Source organism: Anopheles arabiensis, chromosome 3 (assembly GCF_016920715.1).
Source record: "Anopheles arabiensis isolate DONGOLA chromosome 3, AaraD3, whole genome shotgun sequence".
In the NCBI taxonomy this organism is placed as follows: domain Eukaryota; kingdom Metazoa; phylum Arthropoda; class Insecta; order Diptera; family Culicidae; genus Anopheles; species Anopheles arabiensis.
In genome coordinates this window covers 19,788,521-19,806,111 of record NC_053518.1, presented here as the reverse complement: position 1 = coordinate 19,806,111, position 17,591 = coordinate 19,788,521, and the positions used below count along the sequence as shown (strand labels likewise).

At 44.1% G+C, this 17,591-nt stretch overlaps 1 protein-coding gene across 1 annotated transcript in view; it reads left to right on the top strand.

Moving 5' to 3' along the window:
- The first annotated feature begins 9,448 nt into the window (after nt 1-9,448).
- Nucleotides 9,449-17,591, top strand: part of LOC120902664 (frizzled-4) — a 41,580-nt gene continuing 33,437 nt past the window's right edge. The window contains exons 1-2 of the mRNA XM_040311622.1: nt 9,449-9,577; nt 11,510-13,361. Coding sequence (XP_040167556.1) covers nt 12,457-13,361 — 905 coding nt within the window. The 5' untranslated portion in view covers nt 9,449-9,577; nt 11,510-12,456. The remainder of the gene's footprint in view (nt 9,578-11,509; nt 13,362-17,591) is intronic.

The window sequence follows — 17,591 nt, the reverse complement described above, 5'->3', positions numbered from 1 at the left end:
TATCGTATCCATTTTATTTATTGGTCCGAGTTTGTGTTTTTCAATTTACAAAGTATTCTACCATCAATTTATTACCACGACTGTATTTCCCAATTTAATTTCCATTTTTTTATCCAACAAGAAAAGCACTGTTTATAAAACCGATGTAGCCGTACATTCATGCTGTAACAAATCTAAATGCAACAGCTCAGCTCGTTTCCCATAAACATGCAAATCGATGCTTTTTTCAAGCCACCACGCTCCCGCATCGCCGTACTTGCGCATACGCGAGAAGCTTCAGGAGAAGAATTTATTTCCTCACCGACGCGCATCCGCTGGTACGCGAAAACGGCTCGCCATCAATGTGAAAAATGTTTGAAAATGCCAAAACTTGCCGGAACGCAACGCAACTGCTTTATGCTTATTTATGACCGCCAAAATTCTGCAACATGTGCCGCGCGCGAATTGCACGAAGGCAACAAAACAAAAAGAACGAAAAAAAAGCACACAGTGTATGGGTGTGTGTGTGTGCTTTAGTTTCTTCCTTTATTCCGTTTTTGTTTTGGTATTGTTAAGAAAGTTGCACCCGCGCGCAATCGACACAAAAGGCGGTTGTTGGGTGGTTTGGGGCAACATTGTTGAAATATCTGCTGCGTTTGCGGTGATTAACGATATTTTGGTTTATTCTTGATGTTCTCTCTCTCTCTCTCTCTCTCTCTCTCTCTCATTCTTTTCCGCCTCATAAACATGGAGCAGAAAAGGGGGAAAAAAACAAAAGAGAGAATGGGGAAAAAAGGCCCACGAACCCGAACATGCAAAAGAACTTCGATGTGAGCGAAGGCCGAACAAAACAAGAGACTTCGATGCAACGGCAAGCGACGAACCCGGCAAGCATTATAAGAAAGGAACCCACCGAATGGCACTGGCAAGCAAGATTTCGATGCGTTCTTTCGAGATGAACGCTGTTCTGTTCGCTGCTTCGTTTCATTTTTCCCCACACACACACATACACACCCTATACCGCTTGCTGTAATCACCCTATCGGATACTCACATCACCATTTGCGTAAAGTTTCGCGTCAACATACAACACGCCGGCCGGCTGCGGGTGCAAAGGCAAACGAGAAGAACCATTTTTTATCGTGATTTAAACTCCACCTTGTTGGGGAGGATGTTGGGGATGTTTTGCTGTTCTTTTTTCGTTTCGTTCGCTTCACTCCCGTGGCCGATCTGTAGCCTCCACCAGGCGTCTAATGAGAACAGACAGGGCGCGATGAGGGTTTGAGGTTTTGAAAAATTAAATACATGTACTTGTACCTACGCTCGCTACGCTCGTTATTCTCGTTTCTGTTCCTGTTGCTGGTGCTGGCATGAGGCGCGAAAGTGCACGATACAAAAAAAAGAAAAAAGAAGGGAACCTTACCTCACATGCACAGGCCAGAAGCTCGTTCTGGAGGAGCAGGAAGCGCACAGAAGTAGGTGCGTCAAAGCACTGGCTTCACGCGGATATGGTGGCGTTTCCGTTCTGTTCCGTGCCAATCTGTTCTCTTCAACAATCAATCGTTATTTTAACAAGATAGATTATTTTGCAATCTTTTGAAGTGAGAGTACGAAGAGGAAGAAATGAAGTGTGGAGCTGAGCGCAATTGGTACACTTTGGGGCAAACAATCTTTATTGAGTGTGATATTCGAGAATTTTTAAAATCATGCAATGAATTTCTGTTGCCAATTTTTTAAAAACATTAATTTAAATCAAAACAATTGTTCACAAATTGTTAAGCTTTCTTTTCTCGATTTCATTTCATTGCTTGTACCGACCACGCAACGGTACGTTGCATTAAATCGTTCGTGTTTAATGTGTTCTACCAGTGTACCGCTAAACAAACACAACAAATTGACGGAACGTGTATCGATCAAAGGCAAACTACCGGGTTGCCCGCTTCACGTATGGTTTAATCGGCGGAAAACCATTAAAAAAACAACCACACATACACACACGTGCGTACCCGCACCCACAAGCGCATTGCGTAGAATGTTGTTCTATTTTGGATCGTTAACATGCCGGCACAAGTTGCCTGTTGGGTTTCGTTCGGCGGCCCAGGCTAAAGAAAAGCAAACCGGCACTGTTACTAATGAGCGTTGCTAAGGAACGCAGTTTGCCGATATTAGAAAACATCTGTAAGTGGGTTCGTACGTGAGCTTCACGCCTTGCGCCTAGTGCAAGGGGGGAGACGGAACGGATTTGTTTGCCTTCTTTTCCGCCGGCATAAGGTCCCGCGTCCCGGGCGATAAGCGTGGTAGCATGGAATAGTGCAAGGCTCTCTCTTTCTCTCTCTTTGTTGCATACATCATTATCAACTTGGGGTGAAAAAATAAGCAAAGGGTTAATGCAGAAGAATCAAAAGAAAAGAATGAAAAGCAAAAAAATAATGCATAAAAACGCATACACAGAAAGCTCACCGTGCTTGATGGCAAGGGGGGAGGGAAATAAATAAGTAACATAACATAAAACGAGCTCGGACTGATTAACGAGAAATGATACCCGCACGCACCGTTCGAAGACAAGCTTACTTCCAGGCGCACTCTCCCAGCTTTGCTGCATTTATGCTTTACTCGAGCGCAGGGAGGGGGCTTCAAAACGACCCCTGAGACGGGCTGTGGTGTGTTGCCAGTTGCTTTAAGGCTTCGTTGCTGTGTGCACTTCGTTTGTTATGGGCGTGAAAAGTTGGTTGAGGCTTGATCTTGGGGTTTTATCACTTTTTCCGCTGGGAAACGGGCTGTCGCGGGGACAACAAAAAAAAAAAAGGATGAGCCATGCTCTGGGGGCATGAGTATGAAAAAGGTATAGCAAGAGTGTCGAACATCAGTTAATTTAGAAAAGGGGCCATAGGATTTAAAGGTAGATAATTTTAGGACAAGTAGAAGTTGTCATACTGTAGGCCATGTTATTATTATTATTATTATTATATTTTTTTTTATCTTACACCTAATATATTTTCTTTACCTTCGTTTCAGCTCGTTTGATATGTTTTGAAGCGTTTTGGAGCATTACAATACACAACAATAAATTAAAAAGTCCATGCACAATTGAGTGTTTGGTTATTTGAACTACAGAAATTCCTTTAAGCCCCAATTAGTTTTCAGTTTCTGTAACACAATTGGATTATAATCAGGCAGCTTAGTATGGTATATGGGTGTTTTATTCGTACCGGGTTTGAAATCGCAGCCTGCACATCATTATAAAGCCAAAGTAATGGTTTAAAAACTCATTAAATAAAAGGATCATTCAATTGTAGAATATTGATCAAAATTTAATATTCAACAGAAAAAATATAAAAAATAGGAGAAGCAATCTATACCGTTGGAATGTTTGAGAAAGTAACAATATTGTAACATTGACGCTTTTTTGTTCATTTAGTTTCTTTAATTAATTAATTAATTTAATGACTGGATTACTTAATTTACATATTTTACAAATAACAAAGAAATGGTAAAACCATTCATGCAATTTAAGATCCTTATTCAAATATTAGAGCTAATACAAATTGATCCTAATTTTTGCTATTAACCCTGATATTAGACGGCTGTAATTAATCTTCAAAATTTCAGAATAATATTTTCACAACAGAAAATGTGTTTTTTCTTAAAAAAACATTTTTGCTAAACCTTAAAAAATACATTAAGGTTGGACACAATTGCCAAATGCAAAGGCGACCAAAGAGGAGATGAAACTCATTGCTGTTTACGTTTGCAAGGGGGTGCATTACCCAAGTCGCGATTCTTGTTGCTTACTGCTCACAACAGAACAAAACTTGTACACGATAATTTGCAATTGGGAAGAGTGAAAGAAACAAATGAGCAGTGGAAGAGGTTGAAGCTAAAAAGGTAAGAAAGCAATTTTAGGGATGTAACAGGCTACAGCGGTGGATTAAATAGTATGGCTAGAGTTACAGTGGATCGTCGTTTTTACTGGTGCCTCTGATCCGGCTTTTTGTTTATCCGTGTTTATATTATAAAAAATAATATAAGTAAAAAAAAACAGGAATTTGTGATAAAGTGTATAAAATGCGCTCAAACGTATGTTATTATACGCAGTTTGACAATTGTTGTTTTTAACGAAAAACGGGTTTTTTACTTTATAGAAATTAACTAACAATTATTTACATGTTTTGAGCATGTCAGCCTACATTTCAGCATTAAATAGCAAGTAAAACACGGCCAAGCTGTAATCGTCACACCCTAAGCTTAATCCACCGCACACCACTGTACGTAGCGCCGGTAATCCTACGCTCAAGGTTGCATCCGTTGCATCACGGGACGGGGCCTATAATCTGGATTGTCCATGCTCCAATATATCTTGCTAAGTGGTACCTGTCTACGGAGCATGGGGTTGAGACTTATTTTCACGGCCCTTTTTGCGTACCTGGTGGTTTGGGTCTGCTTTTTCTCGTCGCTGTACGATACCTCCCGATGCTAACCAGACGTGCGATCGAGCTCAAGCGTACTGAGCGTGTGCGTACACAAGGGGCTTGTTAGCTTCTCTTGGTTAACAATATTGTGTAAAAACGACGGAACTACATTCTAGTTAGCAGCAGTAGGAAAGGTTGCTGCCTTGTTGAGACGGATTAAATAGGAAGGATACACTTTTCAAGGTGATTGTTTGTTGGGGAGGAGAAAAACAAAAGAGTTAAATGCAAGAAAAGAATGCAACGTGTGTGTGTGGGGAGCGTTTTTCTTCGTAATTGTTAGACATGTTTAAACATAAAAATAAAGTCATTTATTTCTCTTGTCAACCGCATTCTAAACCCCTTCACCACAGCATAGATCAATCGTAGCCTGAAGTGAGTGGACATAAAACGCATTTAATTACCCATTTCCCTACAGCACGCCTGGCGTCCTATCTAAACGACTTTCAAACAAAACCTCCCACAGATCGTCCACCCCTTTTCCCCCCGCCCCCCTTCAGCACCCTTTTGGCGTTGTTAGCACCGTTCGGGCGAAGTGATGCTGCACCACATTTAACACATCTCGACAGTAGGACAGTTCTGTACAGCTCGGAACAAGATAAGAACTACATGCCCGACCTGTCCAGACGACGATCGTTTAGGATGGGGGGAGGGTTCCACCGGTTGCGTAGGGCTCGGGAAGGTGGTAAACATAAGAAAATTAAGACCCTGTGTTTGCACGCGCAAGGGAAGTACATTCTCCATTCGTTCGCTGTGTGCGAGAGAGGAGGAAAAAACTGATAACGAGGCGCACCAACATGCGTGGTAGCAACTGTGGGGAGTCGCACAGCATAAACAACGGCTCGACTCGACACATGGGCCCTTTTTTCGTTCTCTCTTTCTATTTCTCTATATCTCTCTTCCCAGTTACAACCTTCCTGAATTGCTGAAAAATCCAATTCCAAAGCCATTCTCGCCCGCTCGTTCGTTTCTCTCGGTCGCTTCTTTCCGAGCGCCCCATGCAAACGGGCCATTTGAAAACTCGTTCTCCTTCCAAGACTGCTCCCCAATTGCTTCTCCACCGCCACCACATTGCTCCTCGCTGGCAGCCCTCGGAGTTTAAAGCCCTGTTGCGTTGTCCAGCCTTGTCTGAAGTTTTATGACTTGTTTCTTACCAGCGAACCTCGTTAATAAAAGGAAGATCGCAGCGCGCAAGACGAAATACCAAAACAAAAAGAAGGCAACCACACGAAGCCGGCCTCTGGAAGGAAGGAAAGAAGCAAGATGGAACGACCGAAAACGGTGGTCTGCGGCGGCAAAGGCTGGCTAGAAGATAGAAGGCAGTGAAAAGAAGGTATAACACACACAAAAAAAACACAAAATAACAACAACCACAACACGTTGGTTGGAAAAATTGGTGGAGCAAAAATGGAAATAATCACCCTGCGCTGCTGCGTGTACACCCCGTTCCGCGGGTTGGCTGCATACGCTGCATATTATTTTTGGGCGATTTCACATTTCACAGCGTACCGCTGGAGTTTGTTTTCTTACCCTGCTAGCTCTCTGTGCGCGTGTGTGTGTGTGTGGAAAGAAATTTGCGTTTTGCCACTCCTCGCAGCGAGCGTTTGATTTGACATCCCGAATCTCGCGATCTCTCGTCGATTAGGATGAAGCGAAGTGAGGTGATATTTTAATGACGATCGGCCGCTGAATCTTCCTCGCTTCCTCGCTAAACATCGTGGTGAAATCGTGGAACGATCGAAGGGGTAGGAGGGTATGCTCCATCGTTATTGCCCCCTTTACGCGCCTTTCAGCATCCTGGCCACGCCTGGACCGGGCTGGATCATGGCTGGTGGAGAAGATGTTGAATAATGAGGTTCGCCAGCCAACCACCCCACCGTTGAGATCGAAACAAATCGAAACGAAGACAGCTGCCGGGGTACTTGGGAGGTTACGGAACGGAAACGGCACAACAGCATAATAAGGAGAGAACATTTCCATAGCTCAGACCCACAAGGTGGCGGTATGCGATGGGTAAGGGGGGCAGGAAAGTGCTCCGTGGCACTGGTTGTTTGGTATAATTATAGCCGGGGCTTTTCACCTCTTTCCCTCGCATTGGCGGACTCGCGATCGTAGAAGCATAAATAATGCAGCCTCACAGACTATTGTTTGTTTTATTTCTCTCTTATTTTTCCCATTTTTTTACGAGGGATTAGTGAAAGAAATAGAGCTTTTTCGAAGTCTATAAAACAGATACATATAGCTGGAATTTTAAGTTCGTTTTATTGCTCCGATAGCACACAAATAAAAAAGGAAGACAGCAATGTATGCAGCCCTTTACCCACAAACACCTATTTATTGACCATCGATTGTAGTATTTGCGCGGCTACGCATCGCGTGTATTTGCATACTGGAAAAATTATGATTCTCGACCGCTATTATTAAGCGGTAAATATTCGGCTTATAAGTGGACCCGCGCAACCCGCGAAACCCGCGCACGGACGCGCTTTATTGTTTGCCTGTTTGCTTTGCGTCGATGTATGATTTATTGCCGCGGCATCTGTTCTATCGAACCGGGGCAGTTTTACGGCCCCGTTTCCAATTGACACTCGACTTCCCCTGGCCGGTTCGAGTCAAGAGTCTCACTCGCTCATCGGCAATAATCGATCGAGCATGATGTGGACGGGTACCCTTTTTTTCCTTCCATTTCCATCCCTAGCAATAGCGAAAGAGCCTTCCACAAGGTGCTCCAGCACCGGGGCATGTTGTGTGAGAAGCATCTTTATGTTGGGTCATCGAGCCACTCGACATTCGGTGTGCTCTTCGCGCTCGATCGATCGCTCCCCTCTAACCAAAGCGTACACGTGTGAGAGCGTTGCCAGCGTGGAGGGAGAATTTAAGTAAAAGAAAAAGAAAGAAAAAAAAACAGTGATCTGTGTTGTGTTCTGGAAAGAATCTTAAGCAGCTCATTGCTCATCGCGCATCGATCGGACGGGGTGGCGATCGATACGAATACCCTCCCTCCGGGGGTTGGATGATGTTGCGAAGCTGCCTGACTGCCTGCTCGCGTGAAGTGCAAAAACAGAGAGAACCAGAGTGGAAAGAGAGTAAAAGCAGGAGAAGAATGATGTAAACAAAAAAAAACAACGGTTAAAGGATGCAAAAGGGTTGATTGTCTAATGAAAGCTTGCTTTAGCAGCCCAATTAAAACATATTTCTTATGCTAAGTGGGGTTTGCCTTGTTTGCAAAGAGATAAAAAGGTATGTTTGGCGAGCGAGAGAGAGAGTGAGAGAGTGACAATGAGCGGAGAGAAAGAGAGTGGAAAAGTGAAACGGTATGCATAAAAGCAAAGAAGAAAAGGGAAGGCCTTTTTTCGAGAGCTGGAGAGAGGGAGAGCGAACAAAAAGATATTTACGCACATTTTTCACTGTGGGATAGCTACACTTTACAGATGGTCTGGTATCTTGATGTGTAGGTTCCATATTTAAAATCATAAAAAATAAAATATCGATAAGGAATTGTTGTGTTGAATTCAAAAACAGTAATAAAGGAAAATACTATCCTTATAGATATTGTAGGCATTTGGTAGTGTGTAATGAGTTTTATTTGGAAAAGTAGAGCTTTTAAGCTAAACATTTGAAATTAAATGAAACATGTACAAACAAGGATCTTTCCAATAGGCACTACCAATTTATTGAGCTGATTAAACGAAGTTTTGGAGAAGAGTTTTACTGAAAAACGGAAAGAGGAGCACAGGAGCGAATAGAAGAATTGATTTATCTCAGCTGTGTTCATATCAGTGCTGATAATTAAACATGTTATTTTTATTGGAGCATTAAGACATTTCTTTTTAAGAAAAGGTATAATTACACACATTTCAATTCTTTGGTTATATCATTTTAATCGTTAACATTTATAACAGAATGAAATTGTATACTTTCTAGAATTTTGTTCCGCATTATGAGATACTTTCAGGTTTTGATTTACCGATGGAAAAAAGTAGAATCATCATTTGAACAGATCGAAATGTGGGTCTTACACCGGTACAGTTTTTATTTTTATTTTTATGTCTGTTTCCTAGTGTTCAAACGGCCAGATAATAATATGAAATCACACGCCCGCTTGTAAAAAGCTCGACAAGTAAATTGAAATAATAATAATAATAATAATAATAATAATAATAATAATAATAATAATAATAATAATAATAATAATAATAATAATAATAATAATAATAATAATAATAATAATAATAAAAATAATAATAATAATAATAATAATAATAATAATAATAATAATAATAATAATAATAATAATAAAAATAATAATAATAATAATTATTATTATTATAATAATAATAATAATAATAATAATAATAATAATAATAATAATAATTATAATAATAATAACAATAACAATAACAATAACAATAACAATAGTAATAATAATAATAATAATAATAATAATAATAATAACAATAATAATAATAATATTAATAAAAATAACAATAATAATAATATCAATCACAGAAATAATAAAATAAATAATAATAGTAAGCTATGCAAAGCTAAACCGTAAATTAAGGAGAACACATAAAAGTAGATGAAGAGTATTAGACGTATTTAAAATGATTCACAATGATAATTGTATTAAAGAACAATCAAAATGTAAAAACTTTTTCGACGGTTTGGAATTGATAATCTCTATTTTCCCAACTAGAAAAAAAACATCATAAAAATATTGTTTATCTTGTTTATGAGACCTTTAAACCTTGCTATCGGTTTTTAAGCGCAAAACTAACAGAAATAATCATAAAAAAGAAAATAATTATTTATAAATAAATTAATTAATGTGCTGTGCATATGTTCGACCCACAGTGCGCTCTTGCCTCTTCCGGCTTGCCTCTCTGGAGTCACTATTTCGTGAGAGAACCGTGTTGGAATGTTCTCTACCACAGGCACGACACCGGCGAGAGCCGCACCGGCAGGTTCAACGTCTTCGGTACGAGATCAATTTTCTCAGTTTTTGCTCGAAAGACTTGCGTGTCGGAGGGAGTTCCGTTTGGCGCCCTCGGAGTTTTGTGTGTGCCCTTCGTTACAAAGTTCGGTACGCGCGCGCTCTATAGGAGTTGTGTTGTGTGGTGCAGTAGTTTTGTAAGTAGTTTCACGTATTACTAAAGATATCAGAGTGGTAGGAATAAACTAACTAACTGAGCAGATACAATGATTTAACAGGAAAGTTTACACAGTTGTACCGTACATGTGTCGAACCACGGAACAGTCCTATTAATGCGGCAGTGTACTTGAACAAATCGCCATCACTCGCTTAGAAGTGGATTAATAAAGTTGTTTGATTGCCATATCTTGTCATTGCCGTGTGCCTGTAATTATCGCCCAAGCTGTTCAAAACTGATACTGGATTACGGTATTGGTAACAAGTGTCTCATCTATCTCTAGATGCGATTAGTTCGCTGATCAACAGATACACACTAACACACACAGTTGTTACAGATCAGTGTGAAGAAGTAGGTGCGAAGATTTGTGCAGTGTCATTAAAACGAGGGCCAGCAGAACACGGCCAGCCGGCAAATTAGACATCACTCGACGTCACAAAACTGCGGTGTGGTTGTGTTTCTGTGGACAAAATGAAACGAAAAAGTGAATCTACAGTGACAACAGTGGCACACTGTCCCTGATATGGGGTACGGCTGTACCTTGGCGGGTTGTTATCGTCGTTATCAGGTGTCAATGATGGTTTGAATCCAGAGCACCCTTCTCCCCCGGCCTGTTTGCTTGTTTTGGCGCTTGCCTTTTGCGCTTTAGTTAGTGTGCGAGTGTACCATGCTGCAGCCGTCAGCTCAACGTAGTGTGCCATGTGTACCGCTTGCAAGGAGCGTGCGTAACGTTTTGCGTAGAAAAAACGGTGTAGGCGTTTGCGCTTGTTGCCAGATACGCACGGCCTCGCAGTGACAAAACGGCGCTGGGGCTGCTGGTGCGCTCAAATATTGTTTCAGTTTGTGGCGGTGACGGAATGTTTTTCTCCCATTTCCCCGGTTTCTTCGACAGATGGTTACACTGCCAGCGGTATTTACTTGTTTGTTACTGGTGCCGCCGCCATTCGCGTTCGAGTAACGGCACCCGCGAGGGGAGAGGGTTGTTTATGTTGGGTTACATTTGGTTGCTGCTGCTGCTGCTGCTGTGCCTCGCAACACAACACATATGTGTTGATTCGTCTCCAGAAACGCGCGCGTACATCCGAGATGATGCTGTTCACGCAACCTCACGCGTCTTCGCGCAAACGATCTCTCGCTCTCTCTCTCTCTCTTGCTCAGACTGTAGCGCAATGTGGAGCGCAAAAGCATATCGGAACGGAGAGCGTGAGACGCGCTAGAAAGGGGATTCTGTGTTGCTCAGCATCATCATCACCATCATCGTTCTTCATACCATTCCGTCTGGATGCTGGAAATTAAAATCAGATGGTCGAAATTATTGACACACACATACACACACATGGCAAACGAATCACACACGAAAAACGGGTTAAAACAACGGGTCGGCGGGTTATTTTTTGGAACGGATTTTTGCATGCGCGAGTTTGCAGCTTCGACACGAAAATATGGCAAGGAAAAACAACCATTGCCGCTTTTCCCGCCTGTGAAACGATCCGCGAGTTGTGGATATGTGTGTGTGTGTGGTGCAAAAATAAACATTAGACTCACGATGTCTGCGTATGTGTGTTTTTCCACCCTACGCAATCCACCTACACTAGGCGCTGTACAGGCGCACGTCGTGCAAACGACCGGGAAAGTTGAACCAAAAGTCGAACATCAACAACATTAAAACAGCAAAATCCGCGATCGTGTATGTGTGTGTTGAGTGATGATTTATTTTTAATTAGACGCGCGAACATGCACCAAACCGTAGTAGCCCGTGGTTATGTTTGTTTTTTTTTTTGTGTGGATAAGTTTGTTTCTTTAAGTTTCGTGGCAATAGTTGCTATGGTGCTACTTGTTAGTGTGATCTTCTGATCTTGTGTGCATGTTAAACTTACACCTTTCTTTTTCGTTTTTGTTCCTTTTCTTTCAGATTGCTCTTTAGAATGTTAGGATGTTGCTATTGCAGCAATTAATCGCAACAAAACAGGTGGCACAGATCACAGGAACCCGTGTTTAAGTGTGCAAATACAGAAAAGGAACGATCGTGCAAGATTGCTTTTCGTTGTGCGATGTGAGATCTTTCGTGCAAAAGTGTAGTGAGCAGTGAGCCTTTGTGAGGAGCGTGTGGAAGAAGCGCTCAACGTGGAAACAAGTAAAAGAGAGAGAGAGAAAAAAGGGAAAATTACAAGAACGTGGTCTTCGAAGAACCAAACTCGAAAACGAAGGGTCCGAAAGCGAACGAGTGACGGAGAATTTTACACAAAAAAAGAGGCAACGCTAAAGATCGTACAAGCAGGTCCAGACTTGTGAGGTTCTTTCTTATGATTATGCTCAATACAGTCTTGCTCGAGACGATGCTGTTTTGGTGAAGACGTCGAGAGAGAGTGGAAGTGAGAAAGCGCAAGGGAAGAACATCATTAAACATCCCAAACTCGCCGGAACAGGGTCGAGGAAAAAAGCAACGTTAGCTGCAGCGTCGGTCATCGCGCCCGACGTCCGTCTCGAGATCGTCTGAGGGAGGTTGAATTTTTTTTTTTGGAGGGAAATAACTGTGCCGTCTAGCAACGACGCTAACGAGTGCAACGAGAGTCTCATCTGGAAGGCTATTAGCAGCGGGTTACGGGGTTTTTTTTATGTGGCCCAAGCTAGAAGGAGCCTAGGCTAGCGGGCATGGTACACCCCAAATCGTCACCATGGAGTTGTTAGTGTGAAGTCATCGTCTCGTGATCGCGTTGGAAATGCAATTACCAGTGAGGCAGTGGATCGTTATTGTGTAAGATTTGGGGCTCAACTAGTGTGCGCGAGTGGGTTGAAGTGCAAACGATACAAGTTTTAAACGGTTTTATAGTGAAAAGAAGTATAGAGAGCTTTCCAAAAATGGCACTACTGCCCAGTGTGTTGTGTGCGGTGATCGCACTGTCGCTGCCGGTACGGCCAACGGTTGCTACAAACACGGATTTCTCCACCCAACGGACCTGCGAACCGATCCGGATCGAGCTGTGCCGTGGCATCGGGTACAATGAAACGTCCCTGCCCAACATCGTTGGGCACGAGCTACAGTCCGATGCTAACTTCACGCTGCAAACGTTCTTCCCGCTGATCCAGTTCGGATGTAGCAAGCAGCTAAAGTTCTTCCTGTGCGCCACCTACGTCCCCATGTGTACGCCCAAGGTGTCGATGCCCATCGGGCCCTGTCGAAGCCTCTGCAACACGGTCAAGAATCGGTGCCACCCAATCCTGCAAGGGTTCGGGTTTCCGTGGCCCTCGGCCCTGGACTGCAATCGGTTTCCGGAGGAGAACAATCACGAGCACATGTGCATGCAGGGGCCGGGTGAACCGGCCGAGGGCGAGGTGCTCGTGTCGGATCGCCCCTCCTGCCAGGGCCTGCAGCGATCCAACCTGTACGTGCAGCTCAACCGGTCTGGGCGGTGTGCACCGCTCTGCGAGGCGGACATAATGTTCGAACAGAACGAGAAACACTTTGCCGAGGTGTGGCTGACGTCGTGGAGTGTGGCTGCACTGGGGACGGCAATCGTCGCCACGCTCTGTCTCATCCTGTCGACCAAGCGGTGGGACAAGAGCCTGATGCCGCTCGTCATCAGCCACTGTCTGGTGACGGTCGGGTGGGCCGTTCGGTGGCTCGCTGGGCGTAATGCTACGGCCTGCGGGTACGATCCGCAACTGCCGGGCGTTGCGCTGCTGCTAACGGACGGCCTGTCGACGGCACCGTGTGCGGCCACGTTCCTGCTGCGGTACTACTTCGGCCTGTCGGCAGCTGTTTGGTAAGTGAGAAGGAAACGGTTTACTATTATTATGTCCCCCCCTCGCCAGTAGTGAAGAAGGGGAAACAATTATCTGTCGGGGTTATGGGCATCTGACGTGGACTAACCTGACGTGACATCGAGAGCGTACCCCGGAGCGACCACTTTTCGTTTCATGGTGGTGGTGACCCGCTCTTGATGCCACTTTTCTAACGCGCTTACAGTCAATTATGAGTGGCAAGGGTTAGTGAAGTCCTCGGGGGACAGGAGAGCATCAGTTTCAACGTTTGAACAGCATTCAGATGTACAGGGGTTCTCTTCAGATCGCAATACATGCTGTTGGTTTCTATGTATTGAAGTACTACATCATCCTTGAAATTGGCTTTAACAAAACCAACTCAAGGGGTCATGTCCGTCTGTAACTAAAATCTCTTGAAATGTGAGTAATTAACTCCTACAGACATCATAGTGCACGTCGAAATCAAAGATCTTAAGATCAATGTCAAATCTGTTGGTATTAGCAGAGAAACCCTGTGTAGATTCAGACGGCACACAAGGAATAATTACAAACTTCCGAGACCCTGGAGTTGAAGATTCCAAGAACATCTCAGTGGGGTCTTTTAGGAAGTCATCATCATCCTTTGCGATGATTCTTAGAAGTCTCTCTTCCATTCGACATCCTGTTGCGAGCCACGGCTCTTACCTGCAGAGATCGTCAGGGTCACATCTTAAAGGCTACCGTATTCGGTCCGATCGACGACCGATCGATTTTATGATCCTGTGAACTGAAAAGATTTAGCTTCTGGTTTTTATGAGTTACTATTTTCCTTGCGTCTTATTCGCAATCGGCATCTCGGTATCTTACTCACTTGCATCATTAGGTTTTAAGCGAGAATTGGAAACGCTCGTTAAAGGATCAAGATTTTCGAGTGGAACGATCATTTTGCAAACCCATAATTATTACTCGCACACGGGTATCGTACATCAAATTGACTTTAATGTGCCTTGTTTCAACAAAATGATTCCCGTCCAGTGCGTTGTTTTGGGGCTAACCACCCGCCTTTTTATAATTATTGATCCACAAACTTGCGTAATCTCGTGTGGTCTTGGGCGGATATAATCAGCATAATATCTATTGGGTGAATAATTTCCTCAGCCCAATAACGAGCATGCCAACGATCCAACATGCGAGAGCACTGAATGATCAAGCAAACCCAATTAACTCCGCAATCAAACATTCGACAAAACTGCCTGTTGTGCTAGACCACGGGTACGAGGGATATGGGATATTCCGATCCGTCTCGTTTTCTGGCTTGATCTCACCACTGCTAATGCTACTAAATACATCCGATTTGTGATTGGGCACTGTGGGCGCATGGCGGAAAAGGTGCTCAATTACAATGTTATTACAGGAACAAGCTCCTCCTCCACGAGTGGAGCTTTGCAATCCTATGGAAATAGCCGAAACGATCGGGCTAATTTTAGGCAACCAATTCACCCAGCCGGGTCGAACGCAATTAGGGAGGCAAATTTGGGCCGTATCTGATTACGAGTGCCGGGATGGCTTGAGTCCGTGTGATCACCGCAACCCCTTCAGAGCAGTCTGGGAGAAAGGAAGTCGATCACACAGTGGGAAAGAATGGGGAAGAATCATTTGCTACCGTAGTTAGATGCAATTTGGCTGATGAGCTTTGCGAGAGTACGGCAATTTGTTGTTCAAACAAACAGAAAAATGGAACCGATGACGTTGTACGACGGGTGGCTAAGAATAGAAGACACTGCGGGAAGATGTCGAACCTGGAATAGAAGAGTCGGACCCCCGTAATTGTACACTTCCTCATAAACAAGCTGATCGAGGGTGGTGAATTCTTAAATTATGGTAGCCATACCTTACCCGAGGATCGATCCGGAGCGGTAATTGATAGACCCTCTCGCTCATTAGGAAGGCTCATTCGCGAGCCACAAACGAAACAAACAAGGCACCACCGTGTGCCGATGAGCATGAGGCTCCATTAATCGAGCTTTCTAACAAGCTTGTGGATCGGAGCGGCTGTTTTTTTTTTGTGTTGTGAGAGTGTGCTTTAGCTGCGGCCGACGATGACGGTGGCCCTCCCGTTCTGCTTTCGGTCCGTAGAAGCTGAAAAGGAATCGGTGCAGAAGGGGAGATGTTTCCTCCTGGTCCGTGTTTCCTTTTCGTTCCCGCGGCATCGATGATCGGCACCTACAAACACACACACACACACACGCGATCCCAATTTCTGTACAGCGATAATCATCTTCTCATCAAGGTTCTCGTTCTCGTCTTGGAAGGAAGAGCACGCGGTTACTTGAGTAGAATATTTCGTTTTCCAAGATCGTAAAAGCATCAGATGCTTTCGGATCGGACCGCTTTCAGCCCTGCGTCTTGATGGGTGCCCAGGGCGTGCATGTGTATGTTTGGACCTGCCGGGAATACTAATAATCGACGCTCTTTGCCGTGCCGTGTTGGGATGGTTCAATCAGATTCCAGCATGAAGGAATTGAAGACATTAAAAAATCGATCACAAACGATCGTGTGAGGCGCACAGTTGGAACCGGCCGCCAAAACCGAACGTTGGAGCGATGTTGTGTACGTGATATGATTTTTCTCATCCCCCGAGGTATGTGAAGTGCCTGCGTAAATAGTTGTCTCTTTGTAGGTTTTCCGTGCGCCTTTCATGTTCGCACGATACATCGCCTTTCATGGGATCGATGCGTACGATCGAACGCGGGCACGTGGTGGAGGAAAAACAAATACATTACGAATGCTCAATCGATCGTCACCAAGAACAAGATTCGCTTTCTGTTTAACAAGTAGTTAGGACCATGGGAATGGTTTGGAAATGTTAAATGAGCGAACCCGCTTGCCGTGAGAATGAAGAAATTGGCAAATGGGGGCTAAATATTAACCTTTCCTACCAGCGGATGAGACCTCTTTAAGAAATTAATGAACTGCCGGTTTCAAAATCAGTCCAGCCGAAGGGGAAGTAGGTGTGATTAATTTCCACGACCTCAAAAACACACACACGCACACTACCGCCCAATGACAGGGCGATCATTTACCTCTCCTAACGATCATTTACTTTGGCGTCCGCGCATTTTAAAACGGTTCGGTTGTTGTGTTCGGTTAAAATCATCCAGCGGTTTTTTTTGCTTTGCTTTTTTACAATCTTTTATGAGGCTGACTTTTCGTTGCCGGCTCATTTCCACACTTCCCGCTGGTTACAAACACACATACGCACTCGCTGTAATTAAGCGACCATAGAAACGGGAGAAGAAAAATACGCTGGCGACACGAAATTATGCGCCTAGAACGGTCGATAAATTATGTTAATTTACGTCCACCCCGTCTGACGCCACATGGGATGGGCCGGCATGAGCCCCCTTCTCGGTCAGTCGCTGGTCGTCTTCTCTGTCTCCTGTCGACTGATTTAACTTACCAGACGGACACCCTTGATTGCTTGACCGGTTCGGGCAGGGCTGGAATAGCCATCCATCCGCTGTGCGGACAAGAACAACGGCTTGACATCTTCCCGCGTCGGCCAGCAGGACCAGCTGGACCGTAAATCACGATGTGAATGGGGAGACACTGTCACCACGATGTGTACGATCATTAGTTATTCGCTTGACCAGATTTTGCAACATCCCGTGGGTTCTGATGACCCGAATCACAGCGCGCGCGCGGTAAGGTTCCGAAAAAAATTCACTCTCCGCTCGGCGTATCGGGTTTCCCTTTCCCATTTCCCGTACATCAAAGTCCCATAAAACGCGTAAATAAAGTGTCATCACACTCACTGTTCGCTGTGTATTCGTAGCCCTCGTATCGCTTACCCTCGCTGATGGCTCACAGCACATCATTCCGCTACATGCTGAGGTGCAGCTTGCTTGGGTGGCGATCGTGAAGGAAATAATTTATTTGATAGATTTATGAACATTTAGCGGCACCATTTGCGGTGCTTCGGGATATACTTTGTCCGGTTTGTGTTTTCTCTTCTGTGTGTGTGTGTGTGTCACATTCTTAACCACGGAGACAGCTCGAACGATTAGGAATGACATTTGGGAATGGTTTTGGATTCCATCGATCGATCGCACGCGTGATCGCGTGGTGTGGCGTGCATCAGCTTTTGGAGCCTTGCCGAAAAGGAAGGACGGAGATGGCAAAAGGCAAAACAAACCTCCGGTCCTCGGGGATCATTAAATTCTACGCTCGTTTAACGATCGCGTTAATGAAAA